Source organism: Lissotriton vulgaris, chromosome 4_1 (genome assembly GCF_964263255.1).
Source record: "Lissotriton vulgaris chromosome 4_1, aLisVul1.2, whole genome shotgun sequence".
NCBI lineage: Eukaryota > Metazoa > Chordata > Amphibia > Caudata > Salamandridae > Lissotriton > Lissotriton vulgaris.
The window spans coordinates 1,799,867,751-1,799,892,821 of record NC_141691.1 but is presented as its reverse complement, the minus strand read 5'-3'; the positions used below and the strand labels follow the sequence as shown (position 1 = coordinate 1,799,892,821).

The 25,071-nt window shown below is 44.5% G+C and overlaps 2 protein-coding genes across 2 annotated transcripts in view; both read left to right on the top strand.

The window, feature by feature from the left end:
• NUDCD1 (NudC domain containing 1) overlaps window positions 1-25,071 on the top strand; it is a 469,559-nt gene that overhangs the window by 138,729 nt on the left and 305,759 nt on the right. The window contains exon 3 of the mRNA XM_086966120.1: window positions 23,847-24,032. Within this exon, the coding sequence (XP_086822246.1) occupies window positions 23,847-24,032 (186 nt within the window). The remainder of the gene's footprint in view (window positions 1-23,846; window positions 24,033-25,071) is intronic.
• Window positions 17,497-21,946, top strand: LOC147724576 (uncharacterized). The gene is made up of 3 exons (XM_086966618.1): window positions 17,497-18,141; window positions 19,098-20,202; window positions 21,914-21,946. Exons 2-3 carry the CDS (start codon window positions 19,267-19,269, stop codon window positions 21,944-21,946), a joined length of 969 nt encoding a protein of 322 aa, XP_086822744.1. The 5' UTR covers window positions 17,497-18,141; window positions 19,098-19,266.

The window sequence follows — 25,071 nt, the reverse complement described above, 5'->3', positions numbered from 1 at the left end:
TTGGATGAGCTCAAACCACCTGAAGCTCAACCCCGACAAGACCGAGCTGGTTCTTGTCGGGGGTTCTTCCAACCCTTGGGACTCTTCCTTTTGGCCTGTCAGCCTCGGCAGTCCACCCCGCCCTGCTAACTGTGCCAAAAGTCTGGGAGTCGTCATTAGCAGCGACCTCTCTATGACGCCCCAGATTAGCGCGGTAGTCTCATCTAGCCATTTTCAATTAAGGAAAATCCGGAAAATCTCCCGGCTACTTACTTCCAAGGCCCTCATCTTTGCCCTGCTTGCGCTAGTTATATCGAGGCTCGACTACGCTAACGCGCTCTATGTAGGCATCCCAGCCTACCAACTTAGGCGGCTTCAGCTGATCCAGAATCAGGCTGCCCGCCTGATCCATTTTCTCCCAAGAGATCAACACGTCCGCCCCCTCCTAAAAAGCCTCCACTGGTTCCCGGTAGCTGCCCGCTGCAAGTTCAAGCTGGGCTGTATCATTTCCAAATCCCTTGCCGGTGAGGGTCCCCTCTTTATTTCTTCCCTCCTCCAACCCTATGTCCCCTCTCGTACTCTCCGGTCTTCCCAACTGGCCTTGTTATCCATTCCCAGATACAAGAGGAAGAAACACGGCGGGCTTAAGTTTTCCTTTCTGGCCCCCACTTTTTGGAATTCCCTCCCCCTGCCTCTCAGGCTGTCCACTTCGTACCCCAAATTCAGATCCTCCCTTAAAACTTTTCTTTTTACTGAATCCTACAAATAACCGGCCTCTTTGCTCCCTCATCTGCTCTCTTCATTATGGCGCCAAGAAACCTAATGGTGTTAGTTGCGCCTTAGAAATTTGTTTAACATAACATAACAGAGTGAACAGGAGCAAGCGCATATGAGATACAAAAGGGGAGCGGTCCACAATCATACTCGGAAGCCCTCAGCTCAACTCATCGTTCATACTCACTATACTCCCCCTTATTCGCATCAAATCCACTTGGACAAGCTGCATTTGAAATAGGCTCTGGAAGCCAAGGCCAATAAATACTGAGAACCACTGGACCTTCAATAAGTTCAGACACCACTGCTAAAGACCATCGATCCATATAATTCAACACATCAACTACCACACCGCAAGTAAGCAAGGTATGGACCTCCTTGTTGAGCACGATTCACATCATGTCTGCAGCACTATCCTGCCACTCAGCCAAGTTAGATCCCAAGCCGACATTCCTGGCTCTCTGCCACACTCATCATGGGCATAGATGGCAAATTAAACACCCTGAAGAAATTGATAAAGCAAGCTCAAAATGCAGCAGAATCTTCTTCCCCTCCCACTACGATGTGGGGGAGGTGGGCTGCCTATTTTTCCAATTCTAAACAAGCTGGCCTTTCGATCAGAAGCAATGAAAAGTTTACTGGAGGATTTTAACTTTCAACTCCCCGCCATCAGTGGCCCAGAGAATGTCCACATCCCACAGTCCTGTGTCAAGGAACTGGATAAAGTGCATGGAGACGTAAAACAGTCCGCAACATCTCAAACAGAACGCAACAGCATGCCATGCTCATGACTCTGGCAGAGCGACTTACTTTCCTGCCCAGGCGACATGTCCGCAGCTACACCCTCATTCTACTGTTATGTTATGTTATGTTAGGGAGTATTTCTATAGCGGCTATCACCGCCGGCCTCTAAGCGCTTACCAGAACAAGAAACATAACACACTAATGCTCCTAGAACCTCAGTTGTTCCACCTCCTATAATGTCATGAAAGCCCTTCTGAAAAGATAAGTTTTTAATTTCTTTCTGAAGGGTAGAAGCTGCGATTCCTCTTTCAAGGTGGGCGGGAGCTCATTCCACAACTGTGGGAGAAGCACAGACAGGGCCCTGCCCCCTTTGGTCTTTAATTTGAACCTAGGTTGAATCAGGTTGGAGGTTGTTTCTGAGCGCAAAGGTCTCCCAGGAATATACCTCTTCAGGCGTTGTTTAATGTACTCTAGGGCTTTCCCAAAAAGTGCCTTATGGGCCACCCAGAAACATTTGAACTGGACTCGGAATTTCACTGGAAGCCAGTGCAGCTTCTGAAGAAGGGGGGATGCGTGCGAGTTTCTAGGCACAGAATAGATGAGCCTAGCTGCATCATTCTGTATTACCTGCAGCTTCCTCAACCGCTTGTGTGGTAAGCCCAGGTATAAGGCGTTGCCATAATCGAGTCTCGAGATGACTGTGGCGGATACGATCGATTGCAGGGTGGAGGCAGATAGGATGGGAACTAGCTTGCCCAATTGCCTCAACACACCAATGCAGGAACCGACGACAGCAGAGACTTGAGGGGCCATTGAGAGGTCTGCATCAATCCTTAGTCCCAAGCTTTTTACTACGGTGCCAGGAGACGGGGTGGTTCCCAGCTCAGGGGGCCAATACAGGCCACTCCAGGGATCCTCTTTGTTGCTGATCACCAGCACCTCTGTTTTATCAGCATTCACTTTCAACAGATTGTTAGTCATCCAGTTGAATGTGAATGAGAGCAAGTTCCTCACTGATTCCTGGGCCTCAATGGTGTTGTCTAGCCGGACTAAGAGCTGTGTATCATCTGCGTAATTAAAAATCTCGCAGTTCATACTCATAAGCTCCTCCACTAGAGGTTGTAGATAGATATTGAAAAGCAGGGGGGATAAGGCCGACCCCTGAGGCACCCCCCAGGTCACTTCGCAGGTCTCAGACAGTTGGTGTCCTAGCTGCACTCTCTGGGTACGGCCTGACAGGAAGGATTCTAGCCACTTTAGCACCTGGCCTGTGATCCCCAACTTCGCGACACGGTCCAGCAGAATAGTATGGCAGACCGTGTCGAAGGCCGCCGATAAGTCTAATAGAAACAGGGCGCACGGCTGCTTGTTATCTGCCCTGACTCGCAGCTCATCGGCGACCGAGGCCATGACCAGTTCTGTGCTGTGTTGGGGCCGAAACCCAGCCTGCCTGGTGTGAAGAAGATGATATTCTTCCAGATGGCCGGCTAGAGTGCTGAGAACGTGCTTTTCTAAGATCTTACTGAGAAAAGGCAACTGCGAAATGGGCCTATAATTTTTTAGGGCCGTCGTGTCCGTTCCTGCTTTCTTTAAGAGTGGGGAGACCCTGGCTTCTTTCATCTGGGTAGGCAAATAACCTGATTTAAGTGAGTTGTTCAATAAATTCAAGACCTGAGGCTGAATGGCTGGCAGGGCCATTTTAAAAATTTTAGGGGGGCATGGGTCTATGTTGGAGCCTGATTTAATTTGACCGACCAGCTCCAATAGACACTTGTCATCGATAGGAGGGAAGCTGTTCAGAGTCATGGATGGCACCTGAGCAGTTTGACTGGGCGGCAAAGTTGTAGTTGGCCGTGCTTTGATGTCTGAAATGATGTCCTGTACCTTCTGAAGGAAGAAAGTTTGAAAGGAGTCACAATCAGGTTGATCTTTCGCCGAGATTTTCCCTTCTCGTTGTGTGAGTTCCCTAAGAATCGTAAAGGTTTCTCGCTGAATATTGGTTGCCTCTCTTATTCTTCCCTCATAAAAGGCAGCCTTTTTTTCTAGGATGTCTGCCTTATATTTTGAAAGCAGAGTTTTGTAAGTTTCGGCCTCTGATTGACTGTAGTGGAGTCTCCACCTTCTCTCTGCCTTACGGAGGGCTTGTTTCTTCTGTTTCAAGGAGGCGTCAAACCATGGCGCTCCTTTCCCTTTAGTTCTGGTGCTCTCCATCTGCTCAGGGACAAGTTTGTCCAGTGCGGTGAGCAGCCAGGTTTCTAACATCCTAACATCATTGTCTAGGTCTGTGCCGTTCATGTTAGGAGGGGTAGAAGAGAGCAGGGTCGTAATTAGGAGGTTGGCTTCCACCTTACTCCAGGAACGGAATTTTCTCCGGGCTTTATTGAAGGCAGCCCTCACCGGATCACCTGGAATCCAGCATTTTATGAGAGAATGATCTGACCAAATACACGGACTGATCTCCGTTATTTCTATATTAGGCAGGGAGGCCCAGACAAGGTCCAATGTATGGCCTTTCACATGAGTTGGGCCTACCACTAGCTGTTGCAGGTTGAGCAACGAGAGATTGGCTTCAAACTCGGTCTCTGTTGTGGCTCTAGGTACCTTGTCCCAATGGTAATTGAAGTCACCTACCACCAGAAGGGACTTGTATCTTGTGGCCAAGTCCGTTAAAAGTTCAAAAAGGACGTCATTGAAGTCTGGGGAACTTTGCGGCGGGCGATAGACCACCAGTATTACTATGCATGAAGATTTGAATGAGACTTTTATCCCTAGCAACTCTGCACTAGCACAATTTTGTGCTACGATCTCTTTCACTGCGAGGCATTTTTTGTACAAAAAGGCTACGCCCCCCCCTTTGCAATCGTTTGGACGATTATACCAGAGTGCGTCATAGTCTGAGGGAAGGGCAGCCAAAATGTCAGGCATAGAGGCAGAGCCTAGCCATGTCTCAGAGAGTGCAAGGATATCAATGTCCCCATCAAGCAGTAAGGAAAAGACTTCTAAATGGTGCTTTTGTAGCGAGCGCATATTAAGTGTCGCTAATATAAGGCCATCTGACTGCCGATCAGTTAAAGTGGGGGGAGACCTAGGGCTAGTATCTGTGGTTTGCAGCAGGGTCTCAGCTTGCAAGCAGGCAAAAGTACTTTCATCTAGGCGTATGGAGTCTGTCTTTAATGCCCATAGAGCATCTGGCGTATATGTCCGAAATGGACCAGAGTTTGAGGCCCCTGGGCCCGTCCTGGCCCGGACGGGCACAGACGGGCACAGACGGGCTTTCCTCTGGCGCTCCTCCGGCGCGATGCTGCGCGCGATCGCTGCGCGCTAGCATACTAGTAGTTAATTATAGAGTGTGGCTGAAAGGTACGTGCAATGACTAGCCCGCTAACACCCAAAGCGTGGTGTCAGCGTCTAGCCCACACCTAAGATGGCGGGTGGCGTGAGGCGGCGATATAATCACCAAACACACACTGGACATTACTCCATCACCAAATCTCGCACTACAATTGGGGTGGGGTCGCACACTGCTCACACACCAGCGGGATCGCCCCTAAGGACTGTGGTAAATGTAGTTCGTGTTCTGCTATGCATCTTCTTTCGATTCTCTGCTATCTTCACTCTCTTTGCCATCCCTGTACACGTGTTTCGGGGTATTTACCCCTCATCAGCAGGGATTAGGCCATCTTCTGGCGTTGCCGGTGGCTGCCAAATATTACCAGGTTTAGTACCACTCCAGGTGCGGGGTCCCAGGCTCGTCAGCCCGCTGCTCGAGGGAGCATTTAACATTACAATTGGGGTGGCGTCGCACACTGCTCACACACCAGCGGGATCGCCCCTAAGGACTGTGGTAAATGTAGTTCGTGTTCTGCGATGCATCTTCTTTCGATTCTCTGCTTTCTTCGCTCTCTTCGCCATCTCTGTACACGTGTTTCGGGGTATTTACCCCTCATCAGCTGGGATTAGGCCATCTTCTGAGGTTGCCGGTGGCTGCCAAATATTACCAGGTTTAGTACCACTCCAGGCGCGCATCCCGCACAGCCAGTCAGACTAAGCAAACACTCCTGTAAATGATTAAGGAAGCAAAGCAATACAATCCAAAAAGTGCCTCTGCTAGCAAAGCGTAAACGGCTATACTCCATCTTTACCAAAACAAAACCATACCAAGGCCCTCAACGACGGAAGATGAAAACTGACTCCTCCTCAAACTCCCAACTACTCGACTAGTCTGCGCAGATCCACCAAGTAGAGGCAGCTGCCACTGTAGCACCTGAACCCACTTTTGCGCGAACCTAGACTCCTATAATGGGGCATGCCGCAGCAAAACAAGTCTCTTCCCCATACCCTTTGGCCAGAACCGAGTCCTCGACACCAGGTAATGCGGGGACTCTAATCAATTAGGATAGGATAGGATAAAAAGTTTATAAAGCGCTCGATTGCCGTGGCGTCTTGGCGCTGATGTATGTGAAAAGATCCAGAAACTGCAGCTTCAACAGCTTAGATGACAGAATAAAGAAGTATCTTCAAGTCCTTCCTAAACAACCTTTTGTCGGCTTGCAATCTCATGGCCTGAGGTAGTCTATTCCATAGGTGCACTGCCCGATTTGATAATGTCCTACCACCCCACCTTGCCCGCCTAATCTTAGCCGTCTTAAGTAGACGCAAGTTAGTGGATCTTAAAGGGCGTGTGGGGGTATAGAGCGTGAAAAATTTGGAAACCTCATCGGCGCCGCCTCCATAAAGCGATTTGTGAGCCAGGCATAATGCCTTGAAATCCACACGCTGTTGCACCGGAGGCCAATGCAACGACTTAATCCCCGCTGAAGTTGAGCAACCCCTGGGGATGTTCAGAAGTAACCTTGCTGCTGCATTCTGAAGAGACTGGAGCTTTCCCATCTATGTTTTGTCTATGCCCATTAAAAGGGCATTACAATAATCTAATTTAGACAGGAAAAAACTCACCATTACTGTCTTTTGTAGCTCACGTGAGATAAATGGGAAGATCTTTCTTAATGTTTTTAAGAGAAAGAAGCAGGATGACGTCAGACTGTTAACCTGGGCAGAGAAATTTAACTTATCATCAAAGATGACCCCCAAGGTTCCTAACCTTAGAGACAGGAACCGGACACTTCCCAGCCTCGACTGGCCACCAAGAGTCATTCCACACGGGGTGTCCCCCTCCAAATTCTAACACCTCCGCTTTATCTGTATTGATCTTCTGAAAATTATGGTTCATCCGGGTAATTATCTCGGAAAGGCAGGCATGAAATTTAACAGCTGTGGCCTCTGGCTGCTTGCAGATGGAAATAACAAGTTGTGAGTCATCAGCCTAAGATACCAACGCAAAGCCATACCTTCTGATGAGCCTAGCCAACGGGGTGACATTGATATTGAACAGTATAGGGGATAAAGCTGATCCCTGAGGAACCCCGCATGGAAGATGAAAACTCTCAGACTTCAGTCCGTCCCAAATCAAATTTTTTTCCCTGTCCTCCAGAAAGGTAGTTTCTAAAATTTTAAAACAAAGATTGTGCAAAGGACGCCAGTTCTTATATTTAGAATCGCTAGACCTCCTGCTTGTGGACTCGTCTGTGTCCCCAACACACGTGCTACCAGCAGTGGCTGTCTGCGGTGTCAGCAGTACCTCCATAGCAGAGATCACTCTCCCCATCCCCCTGGACAAGTCACTGCAGCAGTGCACAATGTCAGTCTGCATGTTCACTAACCAGCGGCATAGCAGGCTGGTTGCAGTTGCAAATATTATGGAGAAGTAGCGTCATCTATTTCAAGTGAATGAGTAAAAATCTGTGTGTCTGAGAAGCTACTGTCCTTTTTAGGGAATCAGGCAAATGGTTTGTTTTTGTAAGTCACTAAAATGTCCCAAAAGTAATTGTAAAGCGCTTTGGAGCCTTCGGATAAAGTCAGCGCTATTTAAATGTGTTTAAAAGTGTTCTGCGCTATTCTATAAGCATTTCAAAGTGTCCCGATTGAATTTGTAAAGGAGGGGCCATTTTTATGAGTGAGAGCGCAAGGGGAGAGCTTGAAGCCGCAGCGGCTGTGTACGTCAGAGCCGCCGCACTCTGATTGGCTGAGGCGTTCGAAGCATCACAGAAAAGCCGCGCTGTGATTCGCTGAAAGCGTTTCAGTGCTTTGGAGTGGTCGCGAGTGATTGGCTGATGCGCGTCACCACTGCCTGCCAAGTTGTTTATATTTTGCAAGTGTTCCCATGTAGTAAACTTGGTTTTGGAAATAAATAAGTAATCCAGCTGAATTAAGTAAAAGTTTATTCCATATTAAAGAGCACGTCCTAGTAGATCAGCTGTCTGTATGAACTGAACCCCAGTACATAACTAGAACACACTCGAACATAGAACTTTTCCTTCCTCGCTACAACCGCGCTGTTGTTTTAAAGGAAGTGTGTCACTGCTGATGCGTGTGGCGAGCGTTGCGTGCTGAGTTGAGATCGCATTTTGCAAAGGAGGGGCTGAGCGCGAGGGGAGAGAGACTGCAGCAGCAGTATACGTCACAGCAAAGCCGCGCTGTGATTGGCTGAGCGTCGCAGCAGCCGCGCTGTGATTGGCCGAGGCATTTGTGACGCTGCAATTGGCTGATGCACATTGTTTACTTCTGCCAAGAGTGTTTAGGCTTGAGTTTTCTTAACGCTAGTGCCCAGAGCTTCATTTTTAAAACCGATCACGTAACTGCACAACGTTTTACCAAGTTGGAAGGGTTCCAGCCTTCAATGACGATTTGAATGTACTTTGGGGAGGTGGTGGGACTTGCTGTTAAGTAGTGGATACCACAGCAGCCACCCTGGTAAGGACAGCAGCAGCAGAGGTGACCAGAGTAGGGACAGTGGTAATATAAGCTGTTAGTAGCGCAGCATTAACAGCTGCCACTAGAGCTGCAAATACAGCCACAGCATTGCTTGTATCAAGAGCACTGTACAATAGAGTTGCCACCAAAATAGGAACAAATAGTGGCAACAGTAGTTTCTATTAAGAGCAGGGATTATAGCAGAAGCCACAGCTGTGTTCTTAAAGCTGGTTGACAGAGGGGGAGAATGGAGGATCGTGCAGTATAATTAAATAAATAAATATTACTGAGCCGTTTGCTGGCTGCTGTATTAATCACTGGTGTGGTTATAGTGTCCCACAAAGCTGCATATGATTTATTGACAGCAGCGTAGCAGCAATCCAGTACTAAAATAGACTAAGTGCATTAGGGAGGTCGCGCTGTGTTCAAGGTGGTCGCGTGCAGAATTATAATTTAATTAAAATATACACAGTCCTTGTTCTGTTTTCAGGTGGTTCTGTCCCTGTTTTGATTTATTAGTTGGAATACTTACTGCCCTAATTAAAGTGAGTCAGAAAAGGGGGTGGGGATGAACAGAGTGTCTGAATTAAGCAGACCACTCTTACCCAGTCCAAAGATCAGGGCTTGATCCATCACCGTTTTTTAGCTCACTGCACCATCCCAGCTCAGTACCTGGCTACATGCAAATGAGTCTGTTCCTGTCCCAGTGCATGATGGGAACAGAGCAAACCAAACTACCAAGCCAATTCTTATACTGGGAAGGAAACAAGCTTCCGGGGACCGGTTTCTGGCATTTCAGCCGTCGTCGGCCCGGCTTGCTTGAATCCTGATGGTGCAATGAGCAATCTAGCAGTCAAAAAGTAACTCAACAAGAGGGCATCCAGTATTCCCTAATCTTCCCAGCGAAATTAAGAGTTGTGGTCGATGGAACGACTCAGTTCTTCATGTCGCCTGATGAGGCGTGGACATGGCTTGAGACATATAGAAAGGCCACAGACCGTCATGCACAGGAACACCCCGATCCGCCCAAATCATCCCTTGCGCGCAAGTCTCAACGACGGAAAAGAAATAAAAACCTGAAGAAACAACAGCTGGGTCAGATGGCAATGGACAGAAAAGGGGCATTGGCAGCTACGGCGGAGATCACGGGTTCACAAGGACAATCTTCCAGACGGGGAGCAGACTCGGATGGAGACAAAGGGAAATCGGACACGGAGGTTTCAGAGACAGACAGTAGCAGAGGGCCTTTGGTCACACCGGGGACAGCAGATGGAATGTTCGACGAATAACCTGTTAATGTTACTGGATACAAAGTGATGGGCCGCAAGACACTGTCTGGCATGGTACTGGCACCAGGCGTCTGAGTATACCCTGCCACACCTATAGTGGCCAAAAACGATTCAGAAAAGGGGGTGGTGATGAACAGAGTGTCTGAATTAAGCAGACCACTCTTACCCAGTCCAAAGATCAGGGCTTGATCCATCACCGTTATTTAGCTCACTGCACCATCCCAGCTCAGAACCTGGCTATATGCAAATCAGTCTGTCCCTGGCCCAGTGCATCATGGGAACAGGGCAGACTAAACTACCAAGCCAATTCTTCACCAGAAAGGAGACAAGCTTACCCCCTTTTCTGAATCATTTTGTCCACCATAAGCGTGAAAGGGCATACTCAGATGTGAGTCCCTTGCTCATTGCACCATCAGGATTCAAGCAAGCCGGGCCAACGACGGCTGAAATGCCAGAAACTGGTCCCCGGAAGCTTGTTTCCTTCCCAGTATAAGAATTGGCTTGGTAGTTTGGTTTGCCCTGTTCCCATCATGCACTGGGACAGGAACAGACTAATTTGCATGTAGCCGGGTTCTGAGCTGGGATGGTGCAGTGAGCTAAAAAACGGTGATGGATCAAGCCCTGATCTTTGGACTGGGTAAGAGTGGTCTGCTTAATTCAGACACTCTGTTAATCACCACCCCCTTTTCTGAATCATTTTGCCCACCATAAGCGTGGAAGTGTATACTCGGATGTGAGTCCCTTGCTCATTGCACCATCAGGATTCAAGCAAGCCGGGCCGACGACGGCTGAAATGCCAGAAACCGGTCCCCGGAAGCTTGTTTCCTTCCCAGTATAAGAATTGGCTTGGTAGTTTGGTTTGCTCTGTTCCCATCATGCACTGGGACAGGAACAGACTAATTTGCATGTAGCCGGGTTCTGAGCTGGGATGGTGCAGTGAGCTAAAAAAACGGTGATGGATCAAGCCCTGATCTTTGGACTGGGTAAGAGTGGTCTGCTTAATTCAGACACTCTGTTCATCACCACCCCCTTTTCTGAATCATTTTGTCCACCATAAGCGTGGAAGGGTATACTCAGATGTGAGTCCCTTGCTCATTGCACCATCAGGATTCAAGCAAGCCGGGCCGACGACGGCTGAAATGCCAGAAACCGGTCCCCGGAAGCTTGTTTCCTTCCCAGTATAAGAATTGGCTTGGTAGTTTGGTTTGCCCTGTTCCCATCATGCACTGGGACAGGAACAGACTAATTTGCATGTAGCCGGGTTCTAGCTGAGATGGTGCAGTGAGCTAAAAAACGGTGATGGATCAAGCCCTGATCTTTGGACTGGGTAAGAGTGGTCTGCTTAATTCAGACACTCTGTTCATCACCACCCCTTTTTCTGAATCATTTTGTCCACCATAAGCGTGGAAGGGTATACTCAGATGTGAGTCCCTTGCTCATTGCACCATCAGGATTCAAGCAAGCCGGGCCGACGACGGCTGAAATGCCAGATACCGGTCCTCGGAAGCTTGTTTCCTTCCCAGTATAAGAATTGGCTTGGTGGTTTGGTTTGCCCTGTTCCCATCATGCACTGGGACAGGAACAGACTAATTTGCATGTAGCCGGGTTCTGAGCTGGGATGGTGCAGTGAGCTAAAAAACGGTGATGGATCAAGCCCTGATCTTTGGACTGGGTAAGAGTGGTCTGCTTAATTCAGACACTCTGTTCATCACCACCCCCTTTTCTGAATCTAATTAAAGTGTGAACACAGGAAAAAGAGAAAATCTGTTGATTAAGCAAAATCTGACATCCCTTGGCTTTGTGGACTAATTAGTGATTTGTGTGTGTTGGTTAGCTAGTGCCGCAGGGTCAGTAAAGCAAACAATTTTTAGGTCTCGCCTGTCGATGCGCATGCGCATCGAGCAAGCGAGACTATTGCGACTTATCCACTCTTTATCCACACTGCAAGGAATCGTGGCGATTCCTTGCAGTGCCCGTGACTTTTAAGGTCAATGCGCATGCGCATTAAGCTTATGCGCATGCGCATTGACCTTAAAAGTCACGGGCGCGTGCACGTCCGTGTTTGTTTACCCGCTCCGCCCCCTCCCGCCGTGTCGCATTTCTCCTCCCCCTCCCCTCCGTCTTGTACTCACCCTCTCTCCCATCTCTCTCTCCCATCCTGGTATCTCTCTCTCACCCTTTCTCCTCCCACCCTGCCGTCTCCCTCACCCCCCTACCATCTTCCCGTCTCTCTCACCCTCTCTCTCATCCTGCCGTCTCTCTCACCCTCTCTCCCAGCTCGTCAGCCAGGCTCCCTCTGACAGCCTCCCGCCTTCACTGCCCGCGTAGAAGATACCGTCCGTGTTTGTTTACCCGCTCCGCCCCCTCCCGCCGTGTCGCATTTCTCCTCCCCCTCCCCTCCGTCTTGTACTCACCCTCTCTCCCATCTCTCTCTCCCATCCTGCTTTACCCTCTCGGTAAGTAGGTCCTTCGTAACTCCCATAGACTGCTAGTTGATGTTCCCAGCTTACCTTTTAGCTCCGGTTGCACGCGTCTGCCTCGTCTTTTTCCTCTCTCAGAGGTCTTCGGCAGGACGCGCTGTTTTTAAAGGGGATTCAATTGGATAATTGGCATCAGCTTTGCCACAAGTCCGCGCCTTCGTATTATGTATGTGTTCCCCGGCGTTTTGAACGCGCCATCTTGGAGGGGAGTAGTTCCTACCGAAATGCGTTTTGTAGTACTGGCCAAACATATTTATAGATTTCTCTCGTCATGTATATGTTAAGGATTGGGCTCATTGATTATTTTTATATTATAAGATAGAATCCTATTTATTTCGTAATTCCTATCGGCATATTAGCATGGTATCGGCATACTGACATGATGTGTGTATTGGCCGATCCTTTTTTTTTCCCCGCGCCATCTTGGGAAGGGGTGAGCTTCGGAGCCACTACGAAGTATACAGGTTCTATCTTTATTCTGGATATTATAGTAGTGGCTCCGAACATATTTATAAAAAGAGTAGCTTCAGTATATTGCCATCGCTGGCTTTTTCATTTTTTATTTAAATTCCCTATATGTCCCTACATTATTCGATGTCGTTTTTTTTCCTTGTTTCTTACTTCCCCTACACTATGAGGGTTTACTAATTTGCGGGGATTCTCTTTTTTAGTGGGGACATCTCTATAGGTCCAGGCAGTAATATTATATTTCTACATTCTACCCTCGAGCTGCCTATGTTGAATTGTGCAGTTGAGGCTAGGGGCATGTTTTAGATATCGGTCTATCTCATTATTCTTTCTATTCTATTATGTTTTACCTGTCTATCCATATAATAAATCTTACCTTTTGACTTTTGCCCGTTTTCTAATATATTGATATATGGATAGAAGGCATAGATGAATTTAGATTTCGTCTCTCTTAGCTTAGGTGGTACATATTTTATCTTTTCTTCTCTACTCTATTGCTGTAGTTTGGACCTTAATTCCTCTTATCTGGTTACCTCCTATTCTAAGTTGTTCCAGCTTATTAGTAGCTTTCTGTGTTTTACCTAGTTGTCTCATATCAGGCTCACCCTCGACCCCTCACCCTCAACCCCTCACCCTCAACCCCTCACCCTCAACCCCTCACCCTCAACCCCTCACCCTCAACCCCTCACCCTCAACCCCTCACCCTCAACCCCTCACCCTCAACCTCAACCCCTCACTCACCCTCACCCTCCCTCACTCACCCTCACTCATCCTCAACCCCTCACCCTCACCCACCCTCAACCCCTCACCCTAACTCACACTCACCCTAACTCACACTCACCCTCACCCTCACTCACCCTCACCCTCACTCACCCTCAACCCCTCACTCACCCTCACTCATCCTCAACCCCTCACCCTCACCCACCCTCAACCCCTCACCCTAACTCACACTCACCCTAACTCACACTCACCCTCACCCTCACTCACCCTCACCCTCACTCACCCTCAACCCCTCACCCTCAACCCCTCACCCTCACCCTCAACCTCACCCCCTCACCCTCCCTCACTCACTCTCACTCACCCTCACTCACCCTCAACCCCTCACTCACCCTCACTCATCCTCAACCCCTCACCCTCACCCACCCTCAACCCCTCACCCTAACTCACACTCACCCTAACTCACACTCACCCTCACCCTCACTCACCCTCACCCTCACTCACCCTCACTCTCACTCACCCTCAACCCCTCACTCACCCTCAACCCCTCACCCTAACTCACACTCACCCTCACTCACCCTCACTCACCCTCACTCACCCTCACCCTCACTCACTCACCCTCACTCACCCTCACTCACCCTCACCCTCACTCACCCACACTCACCCTCAATGCCTCACCCTCACTCACCCTCAACCCCTCACCCTCACTCACCCTCAACCCCTCACCCTCACTCACCCTCACTCACCCTCACCCTCACTTACCCTCAACCCTTCACCCTCAACCCCTCACTCACCCTCAACCCCTCAGCATCACCCTCACTCACCCTCACCCTCACTCACCCTCAACCCCTCACCTACCCTCACCCTCAACCCCTCACCCTCACTCACCCTCACCCTCACTCACCCTCACCCACCCTCACTCTCACTCACCCTCAACCCCTCACCCTCACTCACTCTCACTCACCCTCAACCCCTCACCCTCACCCACCCTCAACCCCTCACCCACCCTCAACCCCTCACCCACCCTCAACCCCTCACCCTAACTCACACTCACCCTCACTCACCCTCACTCACCCTCACCCTCACTCACCCTCACTCACCCTCTCTCACCCTCACTCACCCTCAACCCCTCACGCTCACACAGTGCAATAGGTCTCGGAGCATTTGAGTTAGAGCTTTTAGAATTGTTTATGGCTTTTTTTATTTGTAATTCTTTAGCATTGGCTACAGGAAACAAAAATGCTAAAGATTTACAAAAAAAACCCATAAACAATTCTAAAAGCACTAACTCTAATGCTGCGAGACCTATTGCATTTCCAATGCTTGTTTTTTGTTGTGGTCAATTTTAATAAGGTAAATATTTTAAAAACATTGATAATTATTATCTAAAGAAAGAGGAAATGTTTTTCTGGTATCAGGAAATGAAAAATGTATTTAAACATGTTGAAAAGGTTGTTGCTATATGTGAGAGCAAAATAATGAATAAACAGGTGAATAATGAAGTAACTAATAAGCATAATGAAGATACTGAAAATAAAGATGCAGTTTTAAAAGACATATATTTTGAAAGAACGGCACCTCCCCCAAAAAATAGTTTTTAAAGAAAATGCGATTCCCAAATTGGCAAATCTAAATAATAAACCTGTCGAAGTAGAGTTTATTGATCAGTGTAGAAATAATGTTGTAAATACAGATCAGGACAGAAATTTAAGCAGACTCCCAGAACAGGTTAATGTAACGCCAAGAGTCTCAGTTCAGATTAATAAAGTCCCAGTCCAGATCAGTACAGACAAATTAAAAATATATCAGGTTGATGAAATGTTGTTTCTTTGCGAAAGAATTACTTGGAAAACAAAAAATAAATATGATGCTGTTGAAGAAATGGCTTTTAATTTAGAAATTGATGTGAGAAAACAAAAACTGTTTCAGAAAAATTACAAAACGGATTTCACTGAAAGGGAAACTGAAAGCTTGAACGATACAGGTAGAATTGCCCTTGCCCATACAAAAGATTTAATTTGGACTTTGAGAAAATGGGGTAATCTGGATAAATGGAAAACAAAATGAACGAAGAAAAAAGAGAAGGAAAAAGCAAATTTAGCTTTTGCAAGAGAGTGTAAAAATCCACAGATGCAGAATGAGATAAATCAACAGCAAAAGCTACTGAATCATCAGCTAAAAATTCAGCGATAGGTGGTGATTCAACAGAATCGGATACCTCCGCCGCTCTCTCTCAAGCGACAGCAGTCCTGTAAATCTGTTAGAAAAAGATTTCTTGTGTAAATTGAACTGTACAATCTGTATTTCACCAGATGAAATTGAATTTCAAACTCAAGAAGAGGATGGCCTTTACAGGTTGACAATGTCAATGTTTGAAGCAGAAGAAATCAGATTATTTCCTGTACTTGAGAAAAAAGATTTACCTGAAGAGTTGAAAGAAACAGTCAATGTTAAAATTTGGGATTTTACAGGTAATGAAATGGGTTTATTGAAAAACAGACCAGATCCAGTTAAAATTGCAATCAAGCAGGGAATAGAATTTCCTAATGTTCCACAGTACAAAATGAAACCAGAATGTCAGATACCACATGATGCTGAGTGGTATTCGGTCCCAATGCACCCAGAGAGCCAACAAATTTTTGCTTTCTGGTTCCAAGAGAGAATTTTAGCATGGTGTTGCTTTCCTCAAGAGTTCACTGAGAGTCCTTCTATTTTTAATGAATTGACCTTAGAAGATTTAGAATTACTTGGTAAATCAACATTGGTCCAGTGTATAGATAATTTGCTTGTAGCAGCAAAAACAATAGACAACTGTGTAACAGATGCCATAACCCTTTTGAATCATTTGGCAGAAGAGGGTCACAAAATGTCACCTGCAAAATTGCAGTTTTGTAAAAAAAGAGGTTAAATACCTTGGACATAGAATTGCAAAAGGAACCAGACAGGTAACTATTGAGAGAATTAAAAGGATTCAGGCAATAGAACCCCCAAAGTCACAAAAACAGGTAAAAATGTTCCTAGGCATGGTTGGATACTGTCGCCAATGGATTAGTGGTTTCTCAGTAATTGCAAAGCCATTGCAAAGATTGACAAAGGCAGATATAAAAGACCCAATTGTCCTGACAAAAACTGAACTTGAGGTCTTTGAGCAGTTAAAAGGGAGTTTATGTGAAGCTCCTACTACATCAAGGAGTTTGAGTTTTACTGCAGTGAGAAAGAAGGATGTGCATTGTCAGTTCTCATTTAGAGATATGGTGAATTAAGGAAACCTATCGACCATTTCTCAGCTGTTCTTGATTCATTTGAAAAGACATTGCAAGGTTGCTTAAAAACAGTGGCAGCAACAAGCATGAGGTTGGAACTAAGTGAAGGAATTATCATGGGTTTTCCTGTGAAAGTTTTTGTACCACATTCAGTTGAGATTCTTCTTACCAAGAGTAAGACTCAGCACTTGACGAGCAATAAATTTACCAAGTATGAAAAGATTATTTTAGGGTCAGAAAACGTCTCAATTTCCAGATGTATAAATTTAAATCCTTCTACATTATTGCCAGATATTTCTGAAACAGAAATTATTATCCCTGAAAATGACCATGAGTGTCAAGATGTATTAGATTTTTGCACAAAGCCCAGACAAGAGAGATTGTTGGATGAAATTGAGCTTCTTGACCAAATAGCAGTGATAAAATATGTTGCAAATGGAGAGAAAAATAATTGTCTCAAAAGGCAATGAGTACGCAGGTACCATTGTTAAGTTCTGTGCTCAGGTAAGGGTTGCAATCAATTGGGAAAAATTTAATGAACATGTTTCAAGCATTCTCATATTAATCTTTGTAATTCAGACTTGGCAAAAATTAAAACAATTACAAGATGATGAGGAGAAAAACACATGGCGCAAAGAAGGTTGCAGACAGCGAGAGGAAGATGAAATTTGGGTTTACAAAGATGGCAGACCTGTTATGCCCAATTGCAGGGCTCGAAAATTCCACTCGACTGCTCGCATAGTCGAGCTAAATTTAACAAGGTCGAGCTGTTTTTTGGTCCTACTCGCCCTTTCTGGCGAGTAGGAATTCAAACCAACTTTTGTCCTCTGTATGTGAAAACGGAGAAAATGTGACAAGATAACAAGATTTAAAGGCATTTTTATTGCTCGCAAAGTCAATGAGCAATAAAGATGCCCTTAAATCTTGTTATCTTGTCACATTTGCTCCGCTTTCCCAGGCGGAGGTCAAGTAGGTTGCAGTTAGGTCGAGGACATTTTTTGGACTAGTACCATTTTTTTGATTTTTTGAGCCCTGCAATTGCATGATTGCTGACATGGTATGGATGTACCATGGTCAAGGTCATTTAGGAAGAGACACAATGATTTGTCTGTTCAGGGAGATTTGGTATAATCTGAAGTTCAGATTAGTTGCGGAGTCACTTTGTCAAAGATGTCTGACATGCCAGAAATACAATCCAGGTCAAAAGACAATTGAGAGTTTGGGAACCATAGGCCGGGAGGGTGGTCCATTTAAAAGTATTCAAATAGATTTCATTGAAATGCCCCAACATAACAAACTGAGATATGTCTTAAACTTTGGGTGCAGTTGGAGATTACCAGCGCTCTAGAAGTATTCCACCTTCTATTTTATTACTCGACCGCAAATGCAAACACTGGGTGCTTCAAAGTTCAGGAGAGGAAAACACCCAACTCCTCACTGTGTAATCTGACGATTAAGCACATTCAAATTTAACATAGATTGAAGCACTCCAACTTGTAATAGCCCAAATTTAGCTTAGTCCATACACAAAGACATCCAAAAAGTTTCCATGAAGATTTTCTTCTTTTTTTTCTTTTTTTTGTTCAGATCCAATCCCAACCAACGCGTTTCGCCGAGGTTATTAAATACCTCTCGGCTTCGTCAGGGCTGGCAATAAAACAAAATAATATGCTTTTACCATTATGTACATTTCCATAGATTTGAAAAAGAGGATAGAGCCCCACATGGCCCATTAGAAAACCTGTGTCCATATTTACAACAGGAGTGAGTACATGCAACTTCAAACATTAACAACCAATTGATCAACACAAAAACAAATTCCAGTGTATAAAAACACCTGCCTTCACCCTTTTGGTGAACACTGTTCATGCACATTGCAAGTGGCAAAGACATCGTGTGAATTTGCTCCCACAATTCCTTATAATTAACTACCAGATTTATGTACCAATGTTTTACCTTATCTTCAAATTGAACCTGCCTAAAAGGGGAGACAGATCCTTACTCTCAAGTTTTTGCCAAGAGGACAGACTTAGATCAATTACAATCCTATTCAATGCATTGTTCATGTAGATATATCATATTGCATACCTCCAGTTTTTCACGCGGGCGCTTTTATGTATTATCTGTTGCAATTTGGCTTGGTGGAGGGAATAATATCCTTATACTCGCAAGTCCTAAAAGAAAATATGTATCCATGTGTAAAAGCAACTCTTAACATCCCTACTGGCTTATTTACCTCTAAATCCTGACATCACTAAAAGTTTACATAATTTAAAGTCTCACCTGCACTTCTATCTAAAGTCTCCAAATTGATTTCACTTGTATATGTCGCCTTCTATCACAATTACCGCAATCCACTCTTCCTAAAAGTAAAGAGCCATCATCAGATAACCAACTCTTACAACCTATGTTGTTAATGTTTGAAGTTGCATGTACTCACTCCTGTTGTAAATATGGACACAGGTTTTCTAATGGGCCATGTGGGGCTCTATCCTCTTTTTCAAATCTATTGAAATGTACATAATGGTAAAAGCATATTATTTTGTTTTATTGCCAGCCCTGACGAAGCCGAGAGGTATTTAATAACCTCGGCGAAACGCGTTGGTTGGGATTGGATCTGAACAAAAAAAAGAAATAAAAGAAGAAAAACTGAGATATGTCCTAGTCATCATTTGTTTATTTTCAAAATGGGTAGAAGCTTTTCCAACAAGAAAAAATGACACAATTACTGTGGGAACAGATATGATTTCAAAAGAAAAGGAGCAGGCTCATGATCTATTGCCAGGAGACTGGGTCAGGACAAAAGTTCATCGGAGGAGAAACTGTTTAGTACCCAGGTGGCAAAAAGCAAGACAGGTGATACTAGTATTGACAAATGCTGTCAAATGTAAGGGTCTGAAGAGGTGGGTGCATGCAAGTTACACCATTTGCGTATCTCCTCCTGATAACCCTGATGAAGATAGTGACGAGACTACAGCAGATTCTGATTCAGAAGAAGTAGAACCTGAAAATCCAGATTCTGAAGGTCGACATCTGGAAAACTCAGAAGCAGATCAGGCATCGAATAAGAAAGATCTAGACATCGTGGTTGTTGATTCAGAAAATGATGAAGATGCTCTAGAAAAGAAAACTGAAAAAGAAACTGTGTCAAAAGAGATTCAAGATCAGGAGAGTATTGAAAAGCACATTGGAAGCTCTGAAAGCAGGAACGGAAATTCTGGAACTGGGAAGTTGGAAGTAATTCCAGAAGAGGAGAACGAATTGCCAGGTACTAGCTACAGAGATGTTGTTCCTAAAGGAGTGAAGCTGCCGAGTAAAGAAATTCCTAGATATAGTATTGAAATCTCTGAAACTGATTCGGATGACAGTGATGAAGAATCTGAGATAAGAAGATTCAGGAAAAGAGCTTGGAAAGCTGAGTGTAATGAAATTGAGCCTAAGAAGAAACTTTTGAGAAAAGGTGATGTCTGGCCAAAAGAAGATTTGAAATTCAAATTAGTCAAAAGATCAAAAGACAGGTCAACGAAATTTCTAGTCAAAAGAGTGAATCAGACAAAAAAAGAACAAGTTGGAAAGAAAATTGAAGTTATTAACAGAAAAAGTAAGAGACCATTGAAGCCAAATCACAAGTACAACTCTCCAGAGTGGGCCTATATCTTGATTCCACCAGTAATTGAGGTTAGCAGAAGCAGCCAAGAAGGTTTGGAAGAAAATAGTGACAATGATTAGGTTTTATTTTCTTTGAGTTGAGGTTTATTTTTGGCATAAGGCTGAAGAAATTGTGTTAGCTGGAAACACTTTTATGTAAGACGCAAGGTCGAAGAAAAAATGTTTTAGAATTTGAGGGGAAAAAAAAGAGGGGGTATATACTATATATTTTTCCAAATTTTTGGGGGGTTTTGTTTTATAATACTCAGATTGATGTTTGTTTTGTTGTTCAGATTGATGTTTGTTTTGTTGGTGCAATTCAAAATGTAGATACCTATAAATTTGTTGGGGATTGAAAAGATCGAACTTAGCATTTTGTAGGACTCAATATGAGAGTTGCAGAAATATAGATGAAATTAGAGTTTAAATACTAATCCTGAGTAAGCCTGAAACATGTTTAATAGGTAAAATTTGTGAAATTTGTGGGTGGTGTTTGGTGATTTTTAAAATCACCAGATGAGGGAGTTGATGGAGCGGGTTAATGAACAATATTTTGTTCAGGCTTGTGAAGTCAGACTTCCATAATGTTTCAATAAAACTAATATGTTTTGCTGCATTTTATTAAATCAACCTAGAATAAACTGTGCAACATCAACACATGGGACTAACATTATGCTTATTTGTGCAAAATGCAAAAGAAATAATACAATAATTATTGTCTACTGTCTTTGTCATATACTAACTGCTGCTGTTTAAAAATAATAGCATGTGCTTTTAAATGTGCTTCTGTCTTGTCTTTTCTGTGACAAATGCAGTTCCGGATCGGATTGGTACATCCAAGGTAATATATGCTGTTTAAATCTGCTTTTGCTAGGTAACATAATTAATGGGTTAACATTTAGCAAAGGGGGTGGGTAACAGAACAAATGTAATTTCTCTAATTAATTGATGTTTTGTGTTTGTTTAAATAATAGTTTTACAAAAGAAGCATAGAGTTGGCTGCAGAAAAATAATGCATTCTAAAAAAGTGACGCAAGAAAAAGTGGCGCAGAAAATTGACGCTTTCTGAAAAGAGGCCTGCTGATGTAAAGCCACAAGAGAAAACTTATTTTGAAAAAGATGAGAAGCCTATAAACTTTTATTGTGAAAAGTTTTGAAAAAGAACTGCAAAAGACGACTCTGTGGAGAGGTTTGCTATTGTGCCCACGAGAAGCTCAGAACGGACGGGCTCAAGGCCAGGATGTGAGTCGTGGCATTTTTGTGCACTACATGAACATCTTTGCTACAAAATGTAGCAGCCTAAGGAAGTGCCGCCAGGACTCTGCATGAACAAGGGGTTAGTGAAAAAGCCCGGACCTGAGGTGGAAGATGTCACAATTTACTGTGGCATGAGGTGGTTCAGCCAATGGGGAGCCAGAATTCAGCTGTTGGAATGTGAAAATAGTTAGTTTAGCCTTAGTTTTAGGGTTTAAGAATTGGCTCAAGGAGCAGATTTTTGCCTACGCTTCTTGATTCCAGAGGGTCGTGTTCTGCTGACCGACGAATGCACGTAAGGAAAGGAGACCTTTAAAAGACTTTGTTTTCAGGCGATGAGGGTAGAGACAGGGAATTAGTTAGGGTTTGGAAAATGCTCTTTCTCACTTGTTTCTGTTAATGATTAATATTGCTTGAAACAAGCTCTCTTTATAAATGCTGAATAAATCTTTCTTTAATGACATTTTCTAAAACTTGTTTAATAAAGTTCCAGAGCCTAAGTTTTCATGGATATGTTTGAATAAACTTACTAAATGACAAGCTGGTCTTGTTTATTGTAGATAGTTTAAACAACATATTAGATTCATTCGCTTCATGATTCAGCTGCTCTGTTATTTTTATGGGCCTGGTATTGATTGGTAAGTATGGTGGTAGATGGTGACATCATTTATGCAGAATTTTGGTAGGAGCGCTGGATCAGCTTCTCCCTCGCAGCCGTTGCTGGTGCACTCTCCTCCCCTCCCTGAGCTGCACTGCGCGATGACTCTCCTGTGGGCAGACATGGACAATGATCACCTGTGTCTTCATTAAACACATTCCTATCTCACAATTTCCTACGCTTCAACTGCTTGTGTATGGGGAGTGTGGCATGGCATGCTGAATTCTGTGTTGTCTGCTTTGATGTATGTTCCTATGACTACGACTACCATGATGCATTGGTGGTGAGTACTGACATGTGTTCTGGATTGTGATTCAGTCACCCACATTGGCGAAGGGGCCAGGGAATGGGTGGGGATTCATGTCCATGCATCTTACCTTTCTTTCTTGCAGCTCTTGCTGAGCTGTCAGCATCCCCAATCCTGTGTATGCATTCCGGCTCCATGGTGGATTCCATCAGCTGCTCCAGTTCAGTGAGGCTTGATGTACAGCTCTTCCCTCCACCTGTGGCTGAGGATTCTTTTCTCTGGTTTGCAATCTTCTTTTTGGTGGTGATCCTCAGATCATACCACCTTTTTTTTATATCTTCAATTTCCCGATGTGTGACCCCTAGGGCATTTACTTTGCTCTGGATCGCCAGCCAGGTGTTTCTTTTGACAGACTCTGCTACTTGCAGGGACTGTCTCCCAAAAAGCTGGCTGTAATGCTGCACTATCTCCTCGATCAGCACCTGGAGCTCAGTTGTGCTGAATTTTAGCTTCCTTTTTCTATCACCTCCTTCCTTCTGGCCTTCCTGGGACTCCATGGTGTTGCTCTGCTGGGCTCAGTGCAGCCTGCTCCTCTGTCTTCCCTCCTGCTCTCCAAACAGTTCTGTAGCTCTGCACCTGCATGGGTGTGGCCACCTCCAGGTACTGGGGTGTGGTACTTGCATCTGATTGGTTGATTTCTCAGTTGCTTTGTTGTGGGGCGTGGTGGGTGTCCCTGATTGGTTCACTGGCTCACATGTCTTCTATTCGAATTTTCGAGATCGGATTTTACCGATTCGGTAAATACCGATTCGGTAATCTCCGAATCGGTAATTTCCGATTCGGTATCTCCCATTCATTCCTATGGGCCTGGAGGCCCATAGGGTTGAATGGGTGATACCGAATCAGATATTACCGATTCGGAGCTTACTGATTCGGTATTTACCGAGTGTGGATTGTTACCGATTTGGTATTTTTTACCGTTTCATTTTTTATTTTTTTTTACCTACATTTAGTTTTCCGATTCATAAATACCAATTCGGTATGAATCGGTATTTAAGAACCGGAAACATGAAATAACCTACATCGGTCCCTAAGTCTTCTTAAAGATGGTTGAGATGCACTGACCGATAATGCAGCATAAATGTATAATTTTTACTTAGTGGTGCATTTTGGGATATGTACTCTTGGATTGCTTTGCCCTGGTACACAGAAGCCACACTGGTGTCTTTGTGTGTAAATGCGTCCAGGCATTTCCTGGTCCCCGACCCCCTCCTCGTTCCCTCCTCCTCCTGGGATGAAGTTGAGCAAAAGACACTCATCGAGGCTATCTCTGGAATTTCCCACCTCAATGACGCTCAGCGCACTGGGTCCGCGGAACATTTATGTTTGCCTATGCCTTTTTTATGTGATTTCTGCTTAAATCTGTTGTAAAGCACTCCAATACCCTCGGGTCTGGCCCGCGCTATATAAAACTTCTTAATAACTAATATCTAAATAAATGTACTTTTCCCACAGGACACCACCTTGGGAAAACCGAACGAGGTTTTCAGGTTACCCACAGATGTGACTGCATGTGATACTCGCCTCTGTGCTTCAATGCATTTCCCATCTTCTTCTTGGGCCACTCTTTCTGATGGAGCGGGCAGGCTTTACCTGATCAGAACAGGCAGTCGTGAAACCAGTTCACTTGACAAGTGGGAGGTGAGTTTTTATGTTTGTTCTTTAACAACTTGTTCAAATTGCTAACTGTGATAGCAAAAAATAGTACTTGTTATCGAATATCGGTTTCATACTTTGTTATTCATCTAAACCATTAATGCTCTTGTGTTTTTGTGCAGAAGTGCCAGTATTTTTCCCTTACCATTTGTTCCCATTGTCTATTTCCAATGTCCAACTCTTTCTCTCCCTTGTGCAAGAGTGCTTTTAATGGTGGTGGAAATGTATTTGCTGTGCTTCATAAACCGAGGTCAAATATCAGGTTAGGTCTTCTGACAAATTGCTGCTTATTCTTATAATATGGTGATTGGTGTTTACTTTTCTTTCTCTGACTGCAAAATGAGACTATTTTGTAAAGTTAAGGTTTTAATAATGTTGGTGGTGTACCAAGAGTGTCAAAGGAAAGGCTGTAGGATGTCATTTTGTTTTTAATACACAACAAAATTTAAATACCTCCAAATTAACTGTATAATTTTCAGAATATATCCGCAGTAAGTAGAGCTAAAATGAAGGACATTTCAAATCAAGACACTTTACTTGGTAATACACAAATTAAAAATATTCAGTGAAACCCGAGTTTTACAAATTCTCATTTGTGTGCTATATACTTGATTAAAAAAACTGTATGTCTGTATAATTGAGTTGTCATTTCAATGGAAAGTGTGCTGTCTGTAACTGACAGTGCAGTACCGCACGATGATTTAGTAATATATTAGCCACGGCGTGTTCCAGAATGCACCAACAGCTACATACTACACCGTTACCATTCTCCTTCTGAATAGACTTGCTACACTTTGTATGAAACCAGGATTTTTCACAATCCCCATGACTTTAGTGATGTAATATTGATGTCAGCCCCCGACTCTGAAAGTTCTTCTAACACCACTTGTGGGAGGGTGCTGAAATATTTCCTGAAGTCCAGTTTAAAAAAAAGACCCTTGCAAGCCTTCCCAAGCAAATCTCTGGATGAATCGTCCAGTGTTGTTTGCTGCTATTTTATACTTAACAAAGACATTTCAACAGA